This window comes from Helobdella robusta (genome assembly GCF_000326865.2).
Source record: "Helobdella robusta unplaced genomic scaffold HELROscaffold_128, whole genome shotgun sequence".
In the NCBI taxonomy this organism is placed as follows: Eukaryota; Metazoa; Annelida; class Clitellata; order Rhynchobdellida; family Glossiphoniidae; genus Helobdella; species Helobdella robusta.
This window is the reverse complement of record NW_008703705.1, coordinates 1-26303: the sequence shown is the minus strand read 5'-3', so window position 1 is coordinate 26303 and position 26303 is coordinate 1. Positions and strand designations below refer to the sequence as shown.

Genomic DNA, 26303 nt, shown 5'->3' with positions numbered 1-26303 from the left:
ATGAAAAAGTTCACTAGGTGTCGCAAAAATAATTTTAACATTCAAAACCTCGGTTTACTTTTAACAAGAGTCTAGCGTTGCTATAGAAATATTTTTAAAATTTAAAGATCTTATCAAACATTTCTAATATTTAGTTATTAAATTATCCGGTCATGTTTTTTATGATTTAATGTAATATGTGTGAAAATAAAACAGAATTTATTATTATAAATTTACATAAAATGTTTTTTCCTCGATTGTAAACGTTAAATTTAAATTTTATTTTTTAAAAAACCATGACAAGTGCGAGTGTTGGTTCAAGTATGGAGAATATGATAATTAGTATTTTAAACAAATTTTTATATAAATTTAAAAAAAAACCTTATTTTCTATCTAAAAATATTTCATAAACTGATCAAAAATTTCCGCTATTCGTTTACAAAGGCGTTAAGAAGTGGTCGGACTGTAGCGAATATGATGGTACTTACATGGGTGAAGTTAGACATGGGTTTGGCCGTCAAAAATGGAATGATAAAGAAGTTTAGTGCGATAAAATTAAAGTTTTAACTAATTGAAATTTGGCTTTGCATGTTGAAATATAAATTTTTGTGGTGCTCTGTACTTTAATAGTTAATACTATCTGCGTTATACTCAACATAATTAAAAATACTTAAAAAATTACTTTATACCCGAAAAAGATGTACGTAGGTGAATTTTGCAACGATCATTTCCACGGATTTGGGATTTACAGATGGCAAAACGGGAATTTTCACGTTGGGACGTTCTACATGGACGAGAAGGAAGGCTGTGGTTTGGCGTTGGAGGGCAATAAATCTTGTTTTATTGTAGTAAAAAATATTTCAGTTTATTTAACAAGTTTTGTGATTAGTACACAAAAATTCATCTACCACAAGGGTATATACAGGTTTAACGTTGAAAACGGTCCCGGAATTAAATTACTATTGACACCTGATCACAAAGATATCGAAGAGTTTGATATTGGCCTCTGGTTCGGCAAGAAATTAGCTAGGATGTGTGCCAAAGTTAAATGCTTCAAAAGCGTCAATCGGTTATATAAATTGATGACTGTAAACAGTAAAGGTTACAATAACGACGACAACAACAACAATACTGTTGTAACTACTACTACTACAACAACGACTACTGCTACTGCTACCAATACTACTACTACTAATAATAATAATACTTGTACGTTATCTTACCAAAAAGGTTTGGTGTTAATTTTTTTCATTTTGATACGCACACACACACACATACACACAAAGGTACACACACACACACACACACACACACACACACACACACACACACACATATATATATATATATATATATATATATATACATGTCTATATACAAGCGTATAAAATATTAATAATAATATTTATTACCAGCTATATCTTCAATTTTTTGTTCTCTATTTTTTAATCAATTAACTAATTAATTATATAAAATAACACACATACATGTATCCTTGCCTATTATTTGATGTATAATCAACTATACACACGAAAACATACACATACACGCACACAAACAAACAAACAAACTAAAACACACACTAACAAATACATTAGTATCATACCCTACATATATACATTGTATTTACGGATTGATACGTATTTTTAACCCCCAGAGCCGAGTTTTTCGGAAGAAATATCGGAGAAATATTTCAAAAAATTGTCAAAATCGAATCAATCAAAAATAGAAAATGGCGGTGTGGCGATTTTTTTAAACGGTCTTCCACGCTCCAGTTATTCAATCAATAAAGAATTATTTGACGAGAGATTTAGAAATTCAGCTAATATGAAACACCTATTCTTCCAACAAAGTACCTCATCATTATTATTACTATTATTATTATTATTGTTGTTCTTTTTTTTTATTATTATTATTAGTAGTAGTAGTAGTAACTGTAGTAGCAGTTGTAGCAACGTTTGCAGCAGTTGTGGCAGCGGTGTGGGATTTACAACTGCAGATGCAGGTCTCCTCTTGCTTTGTAGATGCCCCGATAGATTTTTCGAAACCACTAATTATTCAGCCAGAAGCTCTTAATTAAAATAATTTCAAATCAATAACAAAAATTTTTCTTTGAAAAACCTTCGTTTCCAACGAGAATTCAACTGAGAAATAATTTAAAGATGCATTATAGGAATTTTTTGCGGACTCAACTTTCTCTAAATCCGGCCCCGAGTTGTAAGCAAAATCCATTGAAAATATTAATTTTTAATTCTTAACGATCACGTTGTGATACTGATTGTTTGTAGTTGTGATTTGTGAATTTTTTTTATAAATAAGTCTTCTTCATTCTCGTGCCTTATCCTCTCAGGACATTGGCGACCATCGACCTCCACAAAACCCGATCTTTAAGACTTTGTAGTAGTTGAAATATGGTGGTGATATTCAACAAGTGACCCAAGGACTTCACGAGTGTTGTTCGTTGTTGATCGCGATCTCTTTCCCTGCAATCTTTCCACTCCAGTAGTTGTCAGATTTTCCATCCTTTCCTACCGCACGATGCGACCAAAAAACTTTTACTGCCTCCAACTTTAACTACTATTAATGATTATTTATTTAATAATATTTATACGTTTTTTCCAATATTTTTTCAACGTAAAGTCACGAGAGAAATAGGACTTGATGAGTTAACGAGGAAACTTTCTGTCTTTTTGGCTGGGTTCATCATCATCAACAACAGCAGCAACTGCATCATCAACAACAAAATCAACAACATCCTCAACGACAACAACAACAACAACATCAAAAATCCACCATCAAGTTTCAAACCTTCACATAGCAACAAGATAAAACAACAAAACGCTCGTCAACTTGTAAAAAATTTCCCGATATATATTAATCAAAACTTCTTACTTAACTTGAATAATAATAATATTATTATAAATAATATTAATAATAATAATACTAATAACGATTATAATGATGATGATAACCAAAATCTTAATAACAATAACAAATGCTCCGAAGTTAAAAGTTCATTTTTAGCAGCGTACAAACGCCCAATCGAGAGGAGATGCGTTGGGTTTTTAGAAGCTTGCTCGTCAGGTAGGATTAAATTAGTGAAAAAATTCTTGAAGGACAGGGAAATCCATGTGGATGTCGCTGACATCAATGGAAATACCGGATTAATCGGAGCAGCGGTTAGTTGATTGACTGTTGTTTTGAATGGCTGAATAAATAAAAGAACGAATAAATGAATGTAAGGAGGGAGAAGTAAATTATGGATGAACGAATGAATGAATGAATGAATGAATGAATGAATGAATGAATGAATGAATGAATGCACGTGAATGAATGTACGAACGAACAAACGAACGAACGAACGAACGAACGAATGAATGAATGAATGAAAAAACACGGAACGAATATAAGAAAGAACGAACGAATGAATAAAATAGAAATATCTAACAATCCACACAGAGCAACGGCAAAAACGAGATCATTGACCTCTTGCTAAACTCCGGAGCAGACGTAAATAAAGCGAACGATTTTGGGTTTTCCCCACTGCACGTGACCTGCTACTTTCACTTTCTGAAGTTTCAGGATCGGAGGATTAGGATGGCTGATATTATTCAGAGTAATTATAACCACGGAAATTACTTCAGAGATAATAATAGGAATAGTAATAAAAATACTACTACTACTACTATTGCTGCTGCCACTATTACTGCTGCCACTACTACTGCTGCTACTACTGCTGCTACAACAACTACTACAACTACTACTAATAATAGTATAAATAATAATAATTTGCCTGAAAGCTTATTAACGATAAAAAGGCAAAAATCCGACAAACCTATTGAAGTGCAATGGCACGAACTTAATAATAATAATAATAATAATAATAATAATAAAAACAAAAATAGTAATAACAATAGCACCAATAACGGTAACAATTGCAAAATATATAACGTAAATAACATCACCAACAGTAAAAATAATAACCCTCATGGGCCGGACCTGACCGAAACGATAAAACTATTGTTGAGAAGAGGAGCCGACCTTAACCTTCAGAGCAACGACCTCGACCCAGTTCTATTTTTAGCAGTTAGAGCACGTGACATCAAAATGGCCGAGTTGATGGTGGAAAATGGCGCCAACGTTAACGTCAGATGCGTTGGTTACGATTACGATTATTATTATTATGATGATGATGATGATGATGAGGATGGGGAGGAAGAAGATGAAAACGATGACGATTATGGCAGTTGTGGTGATGCTGACGATGATAATTACAAAGCCGGAAGTGTAAAGGTTTTTTTTAAAAGATATTTAAACTAAATCATTTTTATTCCATTTTGTATAAGACTAGTCTGCGTGAGGCAGAAAATGTATCATACTTTATTTTTCAATTATTAGACAATCAATCAGTCAATCTATTTCATTTATTTATTTATTCATTCATTTACTTGCCGTCAATCTATCCACTAATTTCCTAATTTCATCCAAACATACTTCACAAATATATCATTCGCTCTGTTTCTTTGTAAGCTTATTTGTTGAAATGTACCAGCAGGTAGAGCGCGCTATATTATTAAATCATTTTTTCATCATTCATTCATTTATTCATTCACCCACCTATCAATCAATCAATCATTATATTTGATCCTTTCGTTCGTTCATTCATTTACTAACTGTCAATCCATCCACTAATCACTGATCATTAATACACAGACTTTTCCGATTCTCCAACATGCCTGCTTACTAAGAGGGAAAGAATGTATACCAATGTGCAACATCCTTTTAAAAGCCGGCGCTAATGTTAACGATAATAATATCGGTTGCGACTCTAACTTTTTTACTAATATTACTAAAAATTACTTCAATTTATACTAAATTTATTAATTTATTTTCAGATAATCCAGAAAAGATAAACGTATTGGAGCTTGTATGTTCCAGATGTTACAACGATAACGACGATAAGGTAGAGACTGGAAGGATTTTGTCAAGGCGTCTGGTTCGGCTCTCTGTCTGTTGAAGTGACCAAGTTCGAATGCAAATAGATCCCCGCCTGTCACATGCAGTGTGTGTGTGTGTGTGTGTGTGTGCGCGCGCGCGTGGATTCCTGTGCGTATTCACGTGCACTGTTTGTTCTGTTTGATACCTCTGAGATATACCAAAGACAAAAAGTTAACAATATTAACAGTAATATTAATAATTGTAGTAAATTATTTTTTCATAATTTACTAGGTTACTTCGAAATTACTTCAGCTACTAATTGACAACGGGGCGAATACGAACGCGCTGTTCAGTGGCGGGCATACTGCCCTATCATATTCTATCTCAAGGAATAACATTGAGGTTAGGAAATTACAGTGAAAACTTATTACTACCTATACTACAACTGCTACTACTGCTACTGCTGCTGTGGCTGGCAGCCAGGGTGAGTTAAGCCCTTGACTAGCCCTAGACGAAATTCCAAAATCCAATTGTTTCCAATTTCAAGTGTTTGACAACGAATCAAAATGAGAAAAACTGCGTAAAATCCATAATAGATGCCAAATACGGCTTAAATTATATTTGACGCTTTGTCAGTTAAATAGTTACTCTCTTGTTATTCAGTTTCACAACTTAGTCGAGTCGTGTAGCAGTGATAATAATGACATTGAAAGTTACACCATTAAAAGAAGTTTAAATGTTTTCCTCGTTTCTTGACCCAGTTAGCTAAAATCCTATTGGACAATAACTGTGACGTCAACGTGAAACTAGGTCGCAGTTTACAGCACGTTCTATGCGTTGCCCTGGACAACAAAGGTCAGATGAGGTCACACGAAGAACAAATGCGATTGGTCGGTTATCTTATATATAGATTTGTATTTATGGATGCTTGAGAGAGAGAGAGAGAGAGAGAGAAAGAGAGAGAGAGAGAGAGAGAGAGAATAATAAAATGAAAGCGTAATTAAAATATGTTTACTAAGGTAATTAGTATATGAATAATTAATTATTAATTAATTATATAATTAATTAATTATCTAGCGATTTTTTTATTTCATTCTCTCCTGCTAATCTTCAGGTGGCATTGTTGATAGATTATGGCGTTGACACGAACGCTCAACTTATAATTAATAATAACAACAACAATAATAATAATAACATCAACAACAACAATAATAATAACAGCAACAACAATAATGGAGTTTCTTATCGAGGCAATGTCGTTGATTACCTATTAAATTCACACAAAATGGTGGCCCTATTTCTTTTTTCAATTTATAATTTAATTGTGTTTCAATTCGTTTATTCATTTATTCGTTCGTTCGTTCATTCATTCGTTCATTCATTTGTTTATTCATTCATTCGTACATTCATACATTCGTTCATTCATTCATTCGTTCATTCTTTCATAAAAATGTGAATTAAAATATTATTATTATTACATTCCTGTAGGAAGACGAGAGAAGGAAGCAGTTGAACGTGGACTTGAACTACCACGAGAGTATAAAAATCCAAAAAATGCGCCAACAACTGCTTGCCCTCCTCACTGCAGCTATAAAAACCAGCAACAGCAACCACTACCACAGCCGCCACAGCCACAATTACGACAGCCGCAACCGCAAAAACGACAGCTACGACTTCAACCACAACATTAAACATCGCTACAGAGCTAATTGTTATTATAAATTGATTAAATTTTGTTGTAAAATACGTAAGATGGATGAATGGATGGATGGATGGACGAATAGATAAGTAGATAGACTGATAGTTAGATCACAGATACATACTCATATATCATGAAAAATAGATAGATTGATAGACAGATAGTTAGATCATAGATACATACATATATCTCCATCTTTATAGAGTCGGAAAGAGACTGACGACATCCTTAGTGATTCATAGATTTCCATAATTTTTTCACAGCAGCGGGGAAAAATTTCGCGAAAAATAGAAACCGACAAGCCAACACATCATCGTCGTCTCTGTTACCTTCATCACCATCGCCACCATCGCCACTTCACTCACCTCACCACTCACTGAAGTCATCATCAAAAGCGCCTCAGATGAGTATATATGAGGGGCACGAAGAGGGTCTCGCCGCAAGGGGGGTACTTAAAACCCCCTACTCCATACCTGATGATGGGGACTTTAACAGAAGGGATATATCGTCCGCGGGCCATAAACTTTCTCTTCGTGGTAAATCGTGTGTGTGTGTATGCAGGTGTGTGTGTGTGTGAGAGTGTATGTAGGTGTGTGAGAGAGTGCGTGCGTGCGTGTGTGTGTGTGTAGTTTTGTGTTTGATGCAATTGTAATTTTAGATTGATTTTTCCTGTTGAAATGTTTCGTTTATGAATTGCGCGATAACATGAATTCAATTGGTTGATTAATTGATTGGGTGAGTGATTAGTTGATTGATTGATTGATTAACTGACTCAATTATAGTCAAAATTTTTTTCAAAATTCTCAAGCAAAGAATGAAAATACGAAATTAAGAAAGGTAGTAGCTGTATTTCTATTTAAACAATACCAAATTTATTAAAAATTAATAACAATAATAGCAAATCTACTACTATTACAACTACTATTACTACCACTATTACTACAACTACTACTACTACTATTATTACTACCACTACTACTACTAATAAAAATAATAACTATTATTATTATTATTCATTTTCTAATAATTCAATTTAATTAACTTCAATTTAATAAGGCGATAAGTCTGAAGAAAGAGTTTAACAACAGCTCTTCTTACGTAAGTTCTCAACTATATATGTCTGCGTGTCTCTGTGTATGTTTGTCTGTGTGCGTATGTGCGCGCGCGTGTGTGTGTGCATACTTAACAACTATACAAACAATAATAATGTTACTTATGATACCAACTAAAACAACAACAACAATAATAATAATAATAACAATGATTTCTTTGCTACCAAAATCGGATGACGACGACGACGATGATGATGATCAGACTGTTCATCATGATGATGATGATGTAAATTATTATAGTAGTGATAATGATGATGATAATAATAATAATGGTGATGATGACGAAAATGGAAGCTACAATGATGACGTCACAAATGGTAAGAGAAGAAAAGATAAAAGCAAAACAGGCGATGAATTTATTAAAAAAACGAATAATAACAATAATAATAATAATAATAATCGTCATCGAATTCTACCCAATTTATACACCAAACATCCATCCGATCCGCAACATCGTAGCCAAAAAAATACCAAAGATCGCGAATCTAACCAAGATGATTACTACGATTTCAACTACGACGACGACGATGACGTCACGTACACCAAAGACTATGAATCTACTGTAGTTAGGGATGTGTCTGTGAGTTTGCTGAGGCGCCGAACTTTTTTTAAGCGGGAGAGAGATGAGAAACTTCTGATGAGGCGAAAAAGTAGCGGTCTAAAAATTCATTCGGATGATTTTTTGAAAAACATCAATAAAAAAAGTTATAATAACGACAATAATAATAATAACATTAATAATAATAATAACAATAATAATATTAATAATAAGGAAGTCAAGCAAATAAGAACGAGTTCATTGAAACACACGACCAAAAAAGCTGAAGTACAATCAATAGAATTATTATTATTTATTATTCACTATTATTATCATCATTTATTATTATTGTCGTTATTATTGATTAGTATTTTAATTGCTATTGCTTTCACTTCACCATAAAATATTTGTTAATAGAAATACACGCTTTTCATGGTTTTCAGAGATTTAATTTTGAATTTCCAAATGAGCGTCAATTAATTACTCTACCAGTCATACTACTCAATTAATTACTCTATTAATCATACTACTTAATTAATTACTCAATCAATCATACTACTCTTTACTATTCTCTCTCTCTCACACACACACACACAACACTTAGATCAGGGGTCAGCAAACTTTCTGCCGTTAGGTCAGCATTGAGAACTATTTTACCCTTGAAGGGCTGCATATGTACTTAAATAGCAAAGTTTTTCGACGAATTTGTCAAGATTTGTAGCTCCTTTTTTCGGTCATGTCTGGCTGACAATCTTTTTTATGCCGCCCCCCACGAACAAGGCCCCGTGGGGGGCGGCACAAAATAGCTTTGTGGGCCGTGAACACTAACTGATGAATCAAGAACGCTTCACATGGCTTATTTGCACGGGTCACTGCATGTAGCAAGCAGTCACCTCTTTAACCACTACACTAATTCATGACATTGATCTTATTATGAAGATTATTTATTATTGTAGGTTTAATGATGACGAAGCGATTAAATTTGTTTCAATTCTAATAACCCATACACGAAACATATTCAGGTTCAAATTCAAAATTTGAAAGAGAGTAGAAAAGCTCAATCGGCCATCTTGAATCCCACATACAACAACTACAACCATGGCGACGATGACGTCACGATGGGAAACTACAGTTACATATGATCGCTGGAACACTTCTGCTAACTTTTCTCAATAGGAACACGCATTCCGGCATTTCAATTTTTCTTATTGGTTATAAACTAACAGGCAACACTTTATTGGTGGTATTGAAATTTACACTCACTCACTCACTCACTCACACACACACTCACTCACTCACACACTCACTCACACACACACTCACTCACTCACTCACACATACTCTCTCACACACACACATATTTGAATTAAATTAGTACAGACATTAAACACTTTCTTTTATCAATCTACATTACCATCATCATCATCATCATGATGACTCATTTATTTATGTTTAAGTAGATTTATTAATCAATAATAATAATAATAATAATAAATAAAACGAAATACGATTAGTGAGTATAACAAAACAAAAGCAAACAAAAACAACGTCGTTATTATCATTGTTCGTGCATTTGTCTGTCTGTTTGTATGTTATTATTGTTTGTTCGTTTGTATGTCTGTATGTTCGTTTGTATGTTATCTATAAATTCACTAATTCTAACAGTAATCACGTAGTTATATACAGTTATGCATGCCTGGGACGAAATATCTGTCTTCGTTTTGTGAAGAAGAAACGTCACGACCAATCAAAATTCATATATTTAGTGAGAGAGAGAGAAAAGAGATGCTCAATCTTGAGAAAGAGCGAGAGAGAGAGATAGAAAGAGAGAAAGAGAGAGAGAGAGAGAGAGAAAAAAGAGAGAGAATATCAAAATGAGATGAACAAAAACAACTAAACTAAATCTCGTGACATTATGGAGAGAGAGAGAGGGAGAGAGAGAGAGAGAAAAGAGATGCTCAATCTTGAAAAAGTGCGAGAGAGAAATAGAAAGAGAGAGAAAGAAAAAAAAGAGAGAGAGAATATCAAAATGAGATGAACAAAAACAATTGAAATAAATCTTGCGACATTATGCAGTGCTTCAAAGTTCCTTTCAACCTAGAAAACCACCCCTAAGAAGGCTTACTTTTGGCTTTACTTAGGGCGCCGATTTCCAGAGTCATAGCAGTGTTAGAAAATTCCAGAAACCCCGTACCATGGTAGGCGATGTTGGTTAGGACGATGGTGTACTCGCAGAGGGCAAACAGGGTGTACACTTTATAGTGGGCGTATGTGGGTAGTTTTCAATTTAATTATAATTAATTATAATTTTTGTTTAAATAATTTTATTAATTATATTATTATAAATTTTCATAATGAAGGTAAGACATAAAATCAGACTGATGGCCTAACAGATTAAAAGAAACGCTACAAAGACTCAATAGCAGAGTTTTTAACTGATATATCTAACCAACTCGGCAATCTTAATATTGTCATAAAATAATGAATTATTTATAATAATTATTCAAATAGATAATAATTATTAATATAATTACCCCCAGTTTCGCAGTGGTTATTATGCCTGACGAAAAAATAAGCAGACAAAATAACAGCTGTTATATTTATTAGCCACAACATTGTCTTAATCCTCAACGATTTCTGCAGCTGAATTTCATTAAGAAATATTTTTTATCACAAATTTTATCATAAATAAATAAAATTTATGAATAAATAATAATAAAAATACTAATTTAGCCCACTGTATCTGAATACTGCGGGTCATTTTTCAGCTTCCTTATGAGGAAAATCTTGAGAAGCATGTGAACTTGCGATGTGAATAAAAACGTGAGGAAGGCTTTCTCGTGATAATCTTGAAATTAATTATCTCATTATTGTTATTATTACCATTCTTCACAATAGTTATATAATATTTGTAATTATTATAATTAAGATATAGCAGGTAGGTTTTAAATAAAACAACTATAAAAAGAAAGTCTAAACGTTTATCAGCTAATTTTATTTTAAAGTTTTAAAATTTTTTTTGCCAAAAATAATTATCAAATAAATGTAAATTACAAAATTAAAAGAAAATATGAAAATTATTATTACATTAAATTTAAACATTATTTGAAAAATAAAATAATTACAATAATTTTCTCTGGAAGAGACAATAGTCAGCAAGAGCAAACTCAAATTCTCTATAAGATCAGTGACTGTGATGACATCTACAGCCAGGTTCAAGAAAACAGACCCCGACGACAAACTATTGAATGTTTTGAAGTACGATCTGTACAGGAAGGCCACAAATAATCTTGGGGGAGTGTGTAGGGCAATGAGATATTGCCAGAGGAATTTCTGAAGTGGAAATGTACCAATGGCAGCACTAACTGATGGCAGATAATTTTCAACCTTTTTAAATAAGAGAAAAATTTTTTTTCAAATTTACTTTATTGTATATTGAATTTTTCAATGAGTAAATAAAATTTTATTAAAAAAATTTGGATAACTGACAAAGCATTTGGTTGGAGTTTTAGATAAAAATATAAGTCTTCCTTAAAAATTCATAGCTATAATATAATTTATATAAAAGTAATTAGCCATTATAATTAAAATGATTAAATATTTCAAATTAAATTGTTAATGTACTAAAAACAAGATATCTATACAGAAAATTATTTTTAGTATTAATTAAATAATTAATTACAAACAGACCATCTCCAAAAAAACTTTTAATTTTAACTTAGTACTCACATTGCAGTGGGTGTTCGTGGTGGCCTCAAAGTTAAAATATAGTGACAGCAGAATGCAGGAAAAAAACGCCGTGATAGGCAAAACGTAGACCCCTTTGATGATGTCCGTAAATTTGTACACTAAACTCGTCTCGTAGAATTCCGGCCTAACAACCACCTGTTTTTCCCTAATTTCGGGTTTCATTTGAGATCTTTGGCTGATTGCAGAAATTTAAACAAAATTCAATAAAAAAATTAAAAAACAAATAAAATAAATTACTTATTTAAGAAATATTTTACGAATTTTTGAAAAATTTAATTGAAAAATAAGCTTTTTGTACACTTAATTTCCTAAGAACAGCTAAAAATGAACTTAGCTACAAATTTTCGTTTGACCTACCACGGAAGCTCTGAGGTAATATTAATTATCGTATTTTCCAACATTTTCGAAATAAAAATTTAATTAAAAGGTGGTTTAAAAGATAAAAACATTTAAAATATTATTTTCAATTTATTTAATGATACTTAAATAACAAAATTGCTATTCCAATTAGCCAACCGAAACACGGCTGAATTACGAACTCGACATCTTATGGATGAAAAAATTAGCTTTGAAACAGAAAATTTAGCAAAATAAAACAAATTATTTTAAAGTTTTATTTATAAATTTGAATAATTTTAATAAGAAACCTTGAATATATTTTTGATTACGTCATCTCAAGGCCAAAACCGGCAAAACCAAACAAACATTACTACTCTATAAGTCATTTTCTGGTCTGTCAACAAAAAAAATCATCCACTTAGTTTTTTTAATTATTTCTAAAACCGTGAAAACAATAGAAAAATATTACGCATAAGGATATGTTTTACCAAAAGCACGTTAAAAACCATGCTAAAAACTATTTCACATTAAAAAAAACACACAAAAAATGATTTCACATTATACAACATACAAAAAAATTATTTTTTTTCTCTTTAATAATGACATTTTTATCCTAAAAATATGATCAAAAAGACTCCCAGGAGTAAAAAGCAGAATCGAAAATTGTTGAATTTATAATGAAGCTCGAGAACGAACGCCCAAGTTTTCATCCATTTTTAAAATAATATCGAAGGGTGGATAAACTAGAAAATGGAATATGTTATGAAATATAAAATCACATTTTTGAGAAAAATATTCTCCTTCCTTTGCTTACCATTTGAATAGAGGGAGGTCACTCATTTCTAATACACAATTATAAACTCCACCTGGAGAGAGATAGATAGAGAAAGAGAGAGAGAGAGAGAGAGAGAGAGAGAGAGAGAGAGAGAGAGAGAGTGTGTGTGAAAAATAGTGAGAAGCTTTGTGGAGGAAAGAGAGAGATGATTTTTAATGGAAAAGAGAAAAAAAGAGATGATAGAATGAAAAATAGAAAGAAAGTGTAAGGGAGAGAATAAAAAGAGAGAGAAGAGTGTCTGTGTGTGTGTGTGTGTGTGTGTGTGTGTGTGAGAGAGAGAGAGAGAGAGAGAGAGAGAGGACAAGATGGGAGAAAAGCGGATGTAAATAATTGGTTTACGAAGGTTGATGAACCGCCTAATAACGTGAAAAATATTTTTCAGGTTGAAAAATTACGTGGAAAAGTGCTCGTGATAGATGGATTGGAGAATGAAAAAAAAATGATTGAAAGAGAGACATAGGTTGATGAAGGAATAGAAGAAGAGAGAAAATACGGAGATGGTTAAGAAAACAAAGAGCAAGATTGAAAAATTAAAAGAGGAAAAGAGATAAATAGTTATAGGAACAAATAGATGAATAGATGGATGAATGAATAGATGGAAATGGATAAATTGATAGATAGGTAGAGAGAGAGAAAGAGAGAGAGAGATAAAAGAGAGAGAGAAAGAAAGAGAAATAGAAAGTACGGAATATGCGGACATATATTATGAATTCTGACGAACTAATTTACGTTTAATGATGATTGCAAAAGACATTTTCTGAAATTTTTTTTTCAAAATTCCGAGGCAAAGCAAGGCTGATTCAGTCTTTTTATGATTTCGTTATTAAATTTTATCATCGTCGTCGTCATCAACATCATCCTCATCATCATCTTCGTCTTCATCATCTTCATCATCGTCGTCGCCATCTTTAGAATCAGCAGATAAGGGTGTTCCTTAAATAAACTCAACACACCAAAGTTTTAGAGATTTAATTCCAATTATTGAAACCGAAACAGCAACGTGATGATGATGATGATAATAATAATAATAATAATAATAATAATAAATAACCAATGATATTAATAAGAAGAAAAACAGAAAACTTGATCTAGATTAAACGCATGTTTGCCTCGTACGTATAACGCTCCTCGGTTGCCTAATTGAATTTTTTGTTTTCATGAATATTATTTTGATTTATCATTATTATTATCATTCAAAATATTATTATTGTTATTATTGTTGTTGTTGTTTTTGTTATTGCTGTTAATACTAGTTTTTCCAAGCTTAATAAATAAATCGCCCCCAGCTAAAAATTGTTCTCGCGATTTGGTAGATTTAATTTTGGTCATTATTAAGCAGTGGAGAAAAAGGGAGAGAAGAGAGAGAAAGAGAAGAGAGAGAGAGAGATGAGAGAGAAGAAAAGTGAGAGAAAAAGAGGAAGATCGAAACTAAAAGATAAAGAATTAAAAAAGCATTAGCATATTTGCTGGACAGGAAATAGAAAAATCACGAAAAATCATGTAAGTGTGCAATAAAACCCTGCAAATTTGTCTGTGGGAAAAAAAAGTCTTTTCAAATTAAGATTATTTATTATTATTATTATTTATTATTATTATTATTATTATTTATTATTATTATTATTGCCCTCAATTTGTTTTCCCCGTTTTTATTAATTTACTTTCCCACCAATTAATTTCTTTATAATGCTTCTGTTTGCTTTATGACGGTGATGCTGTCGATGATGATGATGATGCTGATGATGATAATGATGACGATGATGATGACGATGTTGATGATGACGATGATAATGGTCTTCGTAATGGTGATGATGATGGTCTTCATGACGGCGATGATGATGATGATGATGAAGGTTAAGATGGTGATGATTATGATGGTCAAAGGACGATGGTTATGATTATGATGATGGGTGTGATAGTAGTCACCCAAAATTTGAAAGATAATGTGGGCGATAATAATAATAATAATCAATTAATTATTATTATTACTATTAACAATAATAATAATAATATTGTTATTATTTTTTTTTATTATTATTATAATATGAACATAAATATAGTCAAAGACATCGTGATGTTATTTATGGAATATCCCAGCTTTTTTATTATTATTCTTATTTCTTGCTACCATAAAACTTTATCGTTATCAGGCCGATAATATGTATTGTGTGTGTGTTTGTGTAAATGTGTTTGTGTATATATGTGTGTGTTTGTTTGTTTGTGTGCGTATGTGTGTATTGTGTAGTGTGTACGTGCGTGTGTGTGTGCTATATTAAGTGTTTGTACGAGACAGCAATTCGATTTCAGTCAATGATTATGATGTTGATGTTACTACTGCTGAAGAGATGCTGATGATGATGTTGCTGATAATAATAATAATAAATAATAATAATAATAATGATAATAATAATAATAAAATGAAGTCATCAAATTCAATCAATACGAATAATATCAATATTGTTATTATTTATCCGTTTTGTCGTTATCATTTTCATTATTATTATTATTATTATTAATATTATTATTATTATTATTATTATTTACATCGCCGTTTACTTCCGCCCTGATCACGACGACGACCACTGACGATCTCGTCTTCCTCTTACAACTTCCGGCGGAAGTTGACGCCATCTTGAAAACGGACGCCATCCTGGAAACGGACGCCATCTTGAAGAAGGCCTCCATTTTGAATTTCACAAAAGCCGACCGGAAGTCCTTTTTAAGACGGTCATTCAACCAGCAGTACAAAAATGGATTCGTGCAGACGGATAGCATGGCGAATGCTTTCAACAAAATGTCCACCAGTGTAAAATAAGGGCCGAAATCGACACGGGCTCGAAGGCCCACGATCAGGCTAAATATATTCCAAGGGGTCCAGCACAATGTGAAGTTGGTTACGATTAGGAAGAGAATGTTGAACGTTTTGTATGTTTTGATTGTTTTTTGGGGGTGGCTTTTAAGCGGAGGATCTGATTTCAGACAACGTTTTTGTTGTTGTTGTTGGTGATAATGATGTATTTGTTGTTGTTGATAATAATTTTGTTGCTGTGGTTGATGATGTCGTTGTTGATGATGATGTTGTTGTTGTTGATGATGTTGTTGTTGATGTTGTTGTTGCTGATGATGTTGATGATGTTTTGGCGGTTTTTTAAAAAGCGATGCGGCGGGAATGCTTAAAGAACTGTTGATGCCATTGAGTTTGAGGTTGCTAATTTTGTTGATGTTGTTGTTGATGTTGGCGTTGTTGTCGTTGTTGTTGATGATGTTGTTGTTGTTGATGTTGTTGTTGTTTATCTGTGATTTATTACTATATAAAGTACTGACACGGGTTATTTCCCTATTGCATTCAAACCTGATATTCTCGTTACTGATGTCGCTACAGTTGTTTTTGTTGTTGTCGTTGTCGTTGTTGTTGCCGCTGCTTCGGCTGCAACTACAAGTGGAACATTCGCAACTCATCCCACGTCTTCTAACAGATGATATTTTGCTATGTCTTCCTTTAAAACTAAAGTTACTAAATATCTTAACATCTCTATTATTATTTATATTATTATTATTATTTATATTATTATTATTTATATTATTTATATTATTATTATTATTATTATTATTACCACTATGATCATGACGACCGTGACATTTTTTTTGAAATTTTTCACTGGATTTCCTAGCAATTTTTTCCTCCTTCTCCTCCTCATCCTCATCGTCATTATTTTTACCCGCCAAAATTCTCCCGCCAAATCTTTCACCTATGTCATCGTCAGTTTTCCCGCCGTTCACTTTCAGTCTACTTCTGAATTGTAACCTCAAGTAAATCCTCAGGTAGAAGTATCCGGTGAGGAGCATCGGTAGGCAGTACATGAAACAAAACGTGACAGCTGAATATACTTCCATGCTCCAATCGCTGCTCCACTCCTCCACACACAGTATTCGGTATTCGTCGATATTTGTCGGACTTTCGATTCTCAGTACCGTCAAGTAATACATGACCGGTGAGGCCATGAGTACTGCAAAGATCACCGTCAGTAGCACGGACACGCAGGCTGCATTCACCGATATTCGATTCTTCAGAGGGCAGACAATTAACCGATACCGATCGATTGCAATTAGGAGGATCGTAAATACCGACACGTACATCGGTAGTGCAAAAGCTGAGAAAACAATTTTGCACATCACTTCACCGAGATGCCAATCGTTCGTCAGCTGGTAATGCAACTGAATCGGTAAGCAAAAGACACACAAACACAAGTCGGAGCAAGCCAGTACGATTATCAAAATACTCGTAACCGATAATCGATTTTTTACTATCCGGCAAGACTGCATACCGATAATTATAACCGCCAAGTTACTCACAAAACCGACTAGAACGATTGTGGCGTAGATGATGACGATGACGATGCGAACTGTTGGATGTTTGGTGACGTCATAATTCCAGGGTTGGTGTGAGTGTGTTAGGTTTAGTAAGATGTTGTTGAGGTCAAGGTCGTCGGTGTTGATGTTGTTGTTGATGTTGGAGACGTAAATTGTTGATGTCAAACTTGTCGTGTTGTTCATTTTAATGATGTTGTTGTTGATTTTGTTGTTGTTGATGATGTTGATGTTGTCGTTGTTGTTGATGTTGACGTTGTTGCTGTTGCTTGCTGTTGTTGTTGTTGTGATGTTGTTGTTAACGTGTTTGATGTTCCTGTTGTTGTTATTTTAACCGACAAAAAAATTGTTACCTTAGCTTTTTTTATGAAGATGACGATGACACACCTCTCCCAACAACAACAACAACAATTAGATACATATGAATCCCGATATAATTAATTTCTAACATTAAAATCATAATTTAGAAATATAAGAAGCGAAAAATAGAAACAACAAATCTAACAGATTAAACTTCGAATAGAACAATTTTACGATCAGACGAAATGAACGCTAGTCACTGCCGACCAAATGAGAAACTCATTTTTAGATGGTCTATTTATTTCAATATTTTTCCGCACCCTCACTTTCTCTCTCCTCTCTCTCTCTCCTCTCTCTCTCTTTCTTTCTCTCTGTCTTTCTTTTTTCTCTCTCTCTCTCTTTCTCTCATGCATATATACAATAACGTATATACATTCACTTCACACGTACAAACAAATCCATATTCAATTAAAATGCATTGCTACGGGAGTAGTAGTTATTGTGACAATAATAACAAAATGCAAAATGACGACGACGACGATGATGATGATAATAATAACAATAATAACAATAATAATAATAATAATAATAATAATAATAATAATAATAAATTCCTCAAAAAATCTTATCACCATCATTCAACCTAAAGGTTTTTTTACACTCTGAGCGTAAAACAAAGCAGATCATAAAAAATAAAATAGAGAGAGAGAGAGAGAGAAAGAGAAATAGAGAGAGAAGCAGGAAAAAATATTTAAAATGAATTAAACTCGCGAATTGAAAAAATCTTTAACAAGAAGATGGTCTTTCTGCCTCTAACGAAACTGAATTGCAGACAAAGCAGGGTCACGAAGGTACATAGGCAAACCATTCCAGATAGCAGGACCCATTACAGAAAAATTCCTTCGACCAAGGGCAAAGTTTGTGTCAGATACAAACAGTGAACCTGAACTGCCAGAGCGCAATGTTTGATTAAGCTGTGGCATTGTTCTAGGAATGACTGTCGGTTAAATATTTAAAAGCAACTCGATTAATACGTTTAAAAACCGTAGTATATAACGCTTATACATAGCACAAATAATCACACATACATACATATATATCCACCTATATACTCAAGGATAGTTAGATAAATAGAGAGAGAGAGAAAGAGAGAAAGAGAAAGAGAGAGAGAGAGAAAGAAGAGAGAGAGAGAGAGAGAGAGTAAAGATAAAAATGAAAAAATAGGGAAATTTGTCTTAATAAAACCGCTGTTAAAAGGACAATTTAAATTTAGTTTGGAGCTTTATGTCGAGGTTTTATTCAATTTAATTGTGTTCGTTTTTTCCTGTAAGCTTAACTTTACTGTTTTCAGGTATGTTATTATTGTTGTTGTGGTTATTATTATTGTTATTAGTGTTGTTGTGGTTATTGTTATTATTACTGTTGTTGTTGTAATTTGTGTTGTTGTTGTTGATGCTAGCGAAGCCTTTTGTAATATAAACCAAATTAAATTCACTTTATATTAAGCGGAGCTCTGATTAAATTGTGTTTTTGGTTATTTATGTAGCGCCAATTAGCTAGTCGTTCCACAGTTCACTGATTTATGTAGCGCTGGATAATTACAAATTTTTGATGGGTTATATAGCGCCGAACATCCGACGAAAAACGAAGGTAAATTTTCTATTTGTAATCTTTTCTGGGGAAAACAAACAAACAAACAATAGTTGTAGAAATAAAATTCAAGTTCAATAATGATAATAATAATAATAACAATGGCCTGAGTTTAGGTATGTATTAGGTGGTTAAAATAATAATAACAACAACAAAACTAATAACAATAATAATTATTATTACGATTATAATTATTGTACATAATGATATGGTATAAGGGGTACAATTCAAATAAGGAGAAACAAAAATGCTTTATGTTATTTATCTATCCTTGAATTCTATCATTCACATTCATTTCTGCATTCATTCATTCACTTATCTATTTATTTGTTCTATCAGTCAATCTATCGATCAATCAATCAATCAATCAACCATCCAACCAACCAACTAGCCAACCAACCAACCAACCAACCAACCAACCAACCAACCAACCAACCAACCAACCAACCTACCTACCTATCAACCAACCAACCTACCTACCAACCAACCAACCAATCAATCAATTAATCAATCATTCATTCATTCATTCATTCATTCATTCAATGACAAATGAGAAAGAAATGTCTAGAAATGCACAAAAAAAGTTAATCGTAAAATTAAAAATGAACTACTGATGTTACTACTATTACTATTACTAAATCAATAATAATAATAATAATATAATAATAATTATTATTATTATTAACTATATTAATTATAATAATGCTTTAAAAATTATTAACAGTATTTTTTTGGGGTGTAATATATAGAAATTTAAGTCAATATTGTATCTAAAAAACCTTTTAAAATCCATATAAATAAGAATGTATGTTTGGATATTTGTTTGTTTTATTTATTTCCGCGATGTTCAACAGCGCTCCTCAATGAATTTTGCAAACAGATGGGTCTTGAGATCCGCTCTGAACTTCCTAAGTGATGGAGAAGTAGTCAGAGAAGGAGGTAGAGAGTTCCAGAGAAAAGGGCCAAAAAAAGCAAATGCAGATTTAGCAAAAGAGTGTTTAACACAAGTTAAGAAGAAGTAAGAACAAGAAGACGATCGTAAACTGGGGCGTTTAGGTTCAATTAATATATCTGATAAGTACATAGGAAATAATTTAGATTGAGACTTATACATAAATATGCAAATTTTAAAAAATTATTCTATATTTTATAGGTATGAGAACAAGATATGGAGATATATGAGAAAAGAAAGGGGCACAAGCAACTAGACGAGCAGCAGAGTTAAAAGCTTTACTTAAAGGATAGAGTATAGAGTCAGGAAGACCATAGTAGAGCGAGTTAAAATAACCAATCCTAGATAAAACTAACGAAGTAACAAGAAGGAGAAGAGTAGGATCGTCAAGAAAAGGCAAAAGTTTTTTTATTCTACGTAGATGAAAGTAAGAGCTTCTAGCAACACTATTAATCTGAGAAGAGAGAGACATAGTAGAATCAAAGATAAAGCCTAGACTACGAAACTTATGAGAGACATCAAGAGTTTTAGAGTCAGGTAAGATAATAGGAGGAATAGTGATAGAGCGTTTGGATTTATTAAAACAATGTTTGTGTATATATACAATGTTTTTAATGTCACTTAATACAAGCAAATACAAAAAGACGAGTGTACACACACATTATAAAATGTTTCAACGACGACAACAACAACAATAATAATAAAAAATAATAATAATAATATTGTTGATAATGATGATGTTGTTGTTGATGATGATGGTAACAGCAGTAGTTGAAAGCTTTCCGATATTACATGTTATTCCTTCATTTTTTATTTCTTCATTTTCTTCTCTTTCATTCACTCTCTCTTTCTCTCCATCATTAATTCATCACGTATTCATTTATTCGTTTCCTCGTTCGTTCAGTCGTTCATTCATTCCTTCACTATTCACGCATTTATTCATTCATTCGTTCACTCATTCATTATTTCATTCATTCATTATTTCATTCATTCATTATTTCATTCATTCATTCATTATTTCATTCATTCATTCATTCATTCATTCATTCATTCATTCATTCATTCACCGGCATCTTCTTTCTCACGTAATTCACGTCCCGGAACTTGCGCTTTTTGACTGTTTAAAAACCATTTATTGTTATTATTATAATAATAATTATTATTATTATTTTAATCATAATAATTATTATTATTATTGTTTTAATTATAATTATAATAATTATTATTATTTTTCATTTTTACACTCACCCCGAATTCGATGCCCGTCGGTGCGGTGCATGTGACCCAGTAGAGAATGTTGAAGAAGAGGAAGGAGAGAGGGAAGATCTTGAGTGGATGAATGAATGAATGAATGAATGAACAAACGAACGAACGAATGAATGAATGAATGAATAAACGAACGAACGAACGAATGAATAAATGAATGAAAACCCCACCTTCCTAGACATCTTATCGATCTGCCGGGCCCTCCTCTTGCTACCCTCCACATCAATCATACGCGTAAAGCGTGGCGTTTCCGGTTTACACAAAGACTATAAATAATTTATGATCATAATAAAATAAAATTATAATTGTCATAAAACAGAATTAAGATTATAATGTAATTAATTATTGTCATAATAGAACAAAATTATGATCGTAATAAAATGAAATCATGATAATTATGAAATTATGATTATAAAATAATAAATTATGATCATAACATAAATTAAATACAATCATAATAAAATAAATTACAATTATGATAAAATAAAATTATCATAATAATATATTTTTTTTAAATTCCTTTCTTTGTATTCCTTAGTACGAAGCATCTATCTACCGAGTCATTACTCCATAATTATATTCATAATAAAAATAAATTATGGCATAATATTTTAAATTCTTTTTTTTATTCATTACCTTCCAGCACGGAAGTAGTAAGATTCGAAACTTTCTCTTCTGTTGAGTTGAAAAAAATCAGTTTGAAAGAATGATTGAATGAACGAACGAACGAACGAACGAACGAACGAACGAATGAATGAATAAATGAATGAATGAATAACGAAAAACTACATAAAGAACTTACCCAAATATTTACAACAATTCCACAAATATTTAACTCGTAAACAGTCATTAGAACACAAAAATAAGCCAGTTAACCGGATACTGAACGTGATTGGCTGGCTCCGAGATAACCACGCCTTCAAGTGGGGCCTGTCTTACTATGGGCTGTCTGACGTGGGCCCCGTTCCTCGAGGCCACATTGACGAAGGCGTATTCTAGGAGGGCCGCAAAGACGAAAATGAGACACATTATCATCCACACATCTATGGCCTTGATGTAGGAGACCTATCGTTTGTATTGTTATCATTGGTGATGATGCGATTGACCATGACGATGGTGAGGATAATTAAGATGATGATGTGATTGATGATGATAATGATGATGGTAATGATGGTGATGATGTGATTGACCATGACAATGATGATGGTAATGATGATGATGATGATAATGTGATTGACGATGATAATAAAGATGATGTTGATGGTGGTGATGATGATAATGATGGTGATGATGATGGTGACGATGATGATGGTGGCCACCTTGGGCAGTTGATCGTTGATTCCTGAACTCTGTGTAGTTGTCGTCAGTACGGTCAGCAACCCGATTGATACCCTGGCCGGCACCCCATCTATGTTTATCCAAAAACTGACCTGATGATGATGATGATTATAATGACGGTGGTTGTTGTGGTGGTGGTGATGATGTTGTCCTTGTTGTTTATTATGATGATGATACTGTCTCGGATAATGATGATGATGATAGTGATGATGATGATGATGGTTATGCCAGAAAAATATGCAAATAATCCCAGTGAAGACGATAAAAAGTTGTCCTAGAAGATGTTATTTCTACTACCACTACTACTACTAAAACTAAAATTTCTACTACTACAATTGCTATTGCTACTACTACTACTACTGCTGCTGCTACTACTACTATTGCTGCTACTACTGCTGCTGCTACCACTGCTACCAGAACCGAATCAACGAATAGGCAGATGAGGCAAATGTCTAGAGATCCATAATTTTTGTGCGCCTTGCTTTTCTAAAACGGGATGACGAAACCTTTTAGGAAAAAATAACAACAGCCACCGTGCTGCGCTCCATTCCACAAAATCGTGGCGATTCAACAACCATTTCATTTGATTTATGCAGCAATTTTGTAAATTTAAATACGCATAATTTAACAAAATCGAAATGTTTTGACACGAAGAAAAGTTAAATTCTTCGCACGAAATGCAGACTTTTAGTTTGCTGAAAGGTTTCTAAAAATAAATACAAATTTCGAAGATATATAAAAGTATACCTAAAATTAAGACAAAATTTTACGTTGATTTACGAGAAAGTCAGACGATGATAGATGATGAACTGCTTAATTTAATGACTGAAATGTAAGATTTACAGAACTCGAGTGACGTATTTGATAACTGTTGAGTTTTATTCCCAAACGTTTCAACATTCTCACGAATGAAACTAAACATGTACGTATAGAGTCATCTTATCTTATCATGTATACCCGCTTTCACTGGAGGCTCTGCTGTAGATGCCTGCAACTGCATCTCTAGATTTTTTATGTTTTCGTGAAAGATGAAATTTTGCACTCTACATGACATCATAAGTGAGTTTTACTTTATTTATTAATTTGAAATAATTAAAAGGCTATTAATTAACTAAATAACATTTTAATGACCCATTCTTATGATTTTATTATTCTCTCCGAATTAACGTTGTTTTATTATTAATCAACTTACGAGCAGTTTAGCTGGATAGCGATCGTTAAACGACAATAAAGTGATTTTGTGACAGCTGGCAAATTGATTCGATAAAAAGATGGAAGTTTGATATATTTGTATTGCTTGTAAACATTCAAGGGAATTGTAAACCTACAGGGCGTCTATATAAACTCCGGAGAGTCAGAACTTATTCAACAATTTCTTCGTAGCCGATCTTATCTTTCAAAGCAAATAAAAAAAAATTAGAAAAAATGAATTTGGAAAGAATGAGACGTGGTGACGAGTCTGGATGCTTCTTTAGTCCACCCGTTAGGATGAGAAACGAGGACTACGAAGCGTACAAAAGTGGTTTGAAAGATCGGTGGCTCGTGTCGCCACTTGCACTGCTGAGGGTTCCCCAAACAGCAGCAGAAGGTGGAGATGCGGCAAATCCAGCATCAACAATTACGGTGTCAGATGACGAGGATGGAACTGGAACGACGGACACGTTCCAAGTTACCAAAGAAGATTCGTTTCTTCGATCTGCTTTGACATCTGCTGAAGGTTCGGAGAAACCGAAGAAATCAGTTCGCTTCAGTGATACAATCATTGACGGCCAGGAGCTGAAAAACTATTCAACGTTCAACTCGTTCAACTTTTCAACGAGTTCCAGGTTGAACATTACTGTAGACACACCAGACATGAGCTCCATGAATGCGACCAGTTCAACGAGAATTCTAGAAGATGAAAACTTGGACAGACCATCAAAGGCAGCAATATTTTCATTACGAGCGCACAATCGCTTGAATGAAAAATCGAAGTATGCCGGCTACTTTCTCCCGCCTCTGGACAACATAGATGAAGGAGAAACTGACGAATACGACCATGATGCTGGAGAGTTGCCGTGGGATGAGAGCATCGTGAAACTCGCGGCCAACCTCAAAAAAGATGAAATGGTGGTGGAGGAAAATGAGATCGCTGTGGGAGCATTTTGTGGGAGCGTTGAAGACAAGGACACAACGCCGACGAACAAACCCACGGAACAAAATGGGAACAAGGCAGTCCCGACTAGCAGACACCCAGGAAAAAACAAGTTGAAGGCAGAAGGGTGCAAGAAGGAGGAGGAGAATGCGGTGAAGTGTGGGAGTGCCGGGACAGCAAAAAATCCTGCCCGGAAGTGGAAGTTTGTGGCTTCCAAGTATCTGGACATCAAAATCGTGAGAAAGCCCAGAGTTAGTGAGGTCAAAAAACCAACTAAAATATGGAGATAGTAATGGAAAGGAAAGACGATCACGACGAGAGAGAGAAAGAGTCGGAGAGTGAGAGGCAGAGATTGATTGTGATATTTTTTAATGTTTGAAATGTTGGTCTAATTATGCAAACTTTAATTTCTATTCTTACTCTCACAATCATTTGTAAATAATAAAATGTGTGTAAATAATTTGTGTACGAAAGCTCGAAATTTTGTACAATTAGTTCATTTAAGTCAACCTATCTCATGTACCTTCACGGCATAAGGCGTCCTACAAATTTGTACACTACACATTTTAAATATTGAGTGCAAGGAGACACACGCATGGAAGCATGTTTTCGGTGACAGTTAAAGTTTAATGCGGTCCTGATACTACTACTACTACACTACTGCTACTACTACTATTACTACTACTATTACTACTACTACTACTACTACTACTACTACTAATAATAATAATAATAATAACAATAAATAATAAGAATAAAAGCAATACAAATGATATGAATGAATGAGCAATGAGAATATTGGTAACCCAGGAGAGAATGACGACCAGGATGCTTGGGATAAACACTTGGATGATGAAAAACCCAATATCTCGGCTCAGAATGAACCGGATTTCTTGACACGGGAACGCTCCTAATGACGATGATGACGAACATTGTGATGATTGTGATGACGATTGTGATGATGACGATGACGAAGATTGTGATGACGATTGTGATGAAGATTGTGATGAAGATTGTGATGAAGATTGTGATGATGATTGTGATGACGATTGTGATGACGATTGTGATGAAGATTGTGATGAAGANNTTGTGATGAAGATTGTGATGA

At 33.2% G+C, this 26303-nt stretch overlaps 4 protein-coding genes across 4 annotated transcripts; 1 reads left to right on the top strand and 3 right to left on the bottom strand.

Moving 5' to 3' along the window:
* Window positions 1-422: 422 nt before the first annotated feature.
* On the top strand, window positions 423-1028 carry HELRODRAFT_146524 (hypothetical protein; the record flags this gene model as incomplete). Its single annotated transcript, XM_009014010.1, has 3 exons — window positions 423-518; window positions 678-824; window positions 894-1028. Coding segments are annotated over 3 exons (378 nt in total), but the record flags the coding sequence as incomplete, so codon positions are not given.
* Window positions 1029-10377: 9349 nt separating this feature from the next.
* On the bottom strand, window positions 10378-12178 carry HELRODRAFT_92277 (hypothetical protein; the record flags this gene model as incomplete). The annotated part of the gene is made up of 5 exons (XM_009014009.1): window positions 10378-10520; window positions 10801-10903; window positions 11005-11114; window positions 11392-11653; window positions 11996-12178. 5 exons carry the CDS (start codon window positions 12176-12178, stop codon window positions 10378-10380), a joined length of 801 nt encoding a protein of 266 aa, XP_009012257.1.
* Window positions 12179-15899: 3721 nt separating this feature from the next.
* HELRODRAFT_142036 (hypothetical protein) lies at window positions 15900-17591 on the bottom strand (the record flags this gene model as incomplete). Its single annotated transcript, XM_009014008.1, has 2 exons — window positions 15900-16156; window positions 16979-17591. Coding segments are annotated over 2 exons (870 nt in total), but the record flags the coding sequence as incomplete, so codon positions are not given.
* Window positions 17592-22689: 5098 nt separating this feature from the next.
* On the bottom strand, window positions 22690-26082 carry HELRODRAFT_135812 (hypothetical protein; the record flags this gene model as incomplete). The annotated part of the gene is made up of 3 exons (XM_009014007.1): window positions 22690-22788; window positions 23043-23153; window positions 26002-26082. Coding segments are annotated over 3 exons (291 nt in total), but the record flags the coding sequence as incomplete, so codon positions are not given.
* Window positions 26083-26303: the final 221 nt, after the last annotated feature.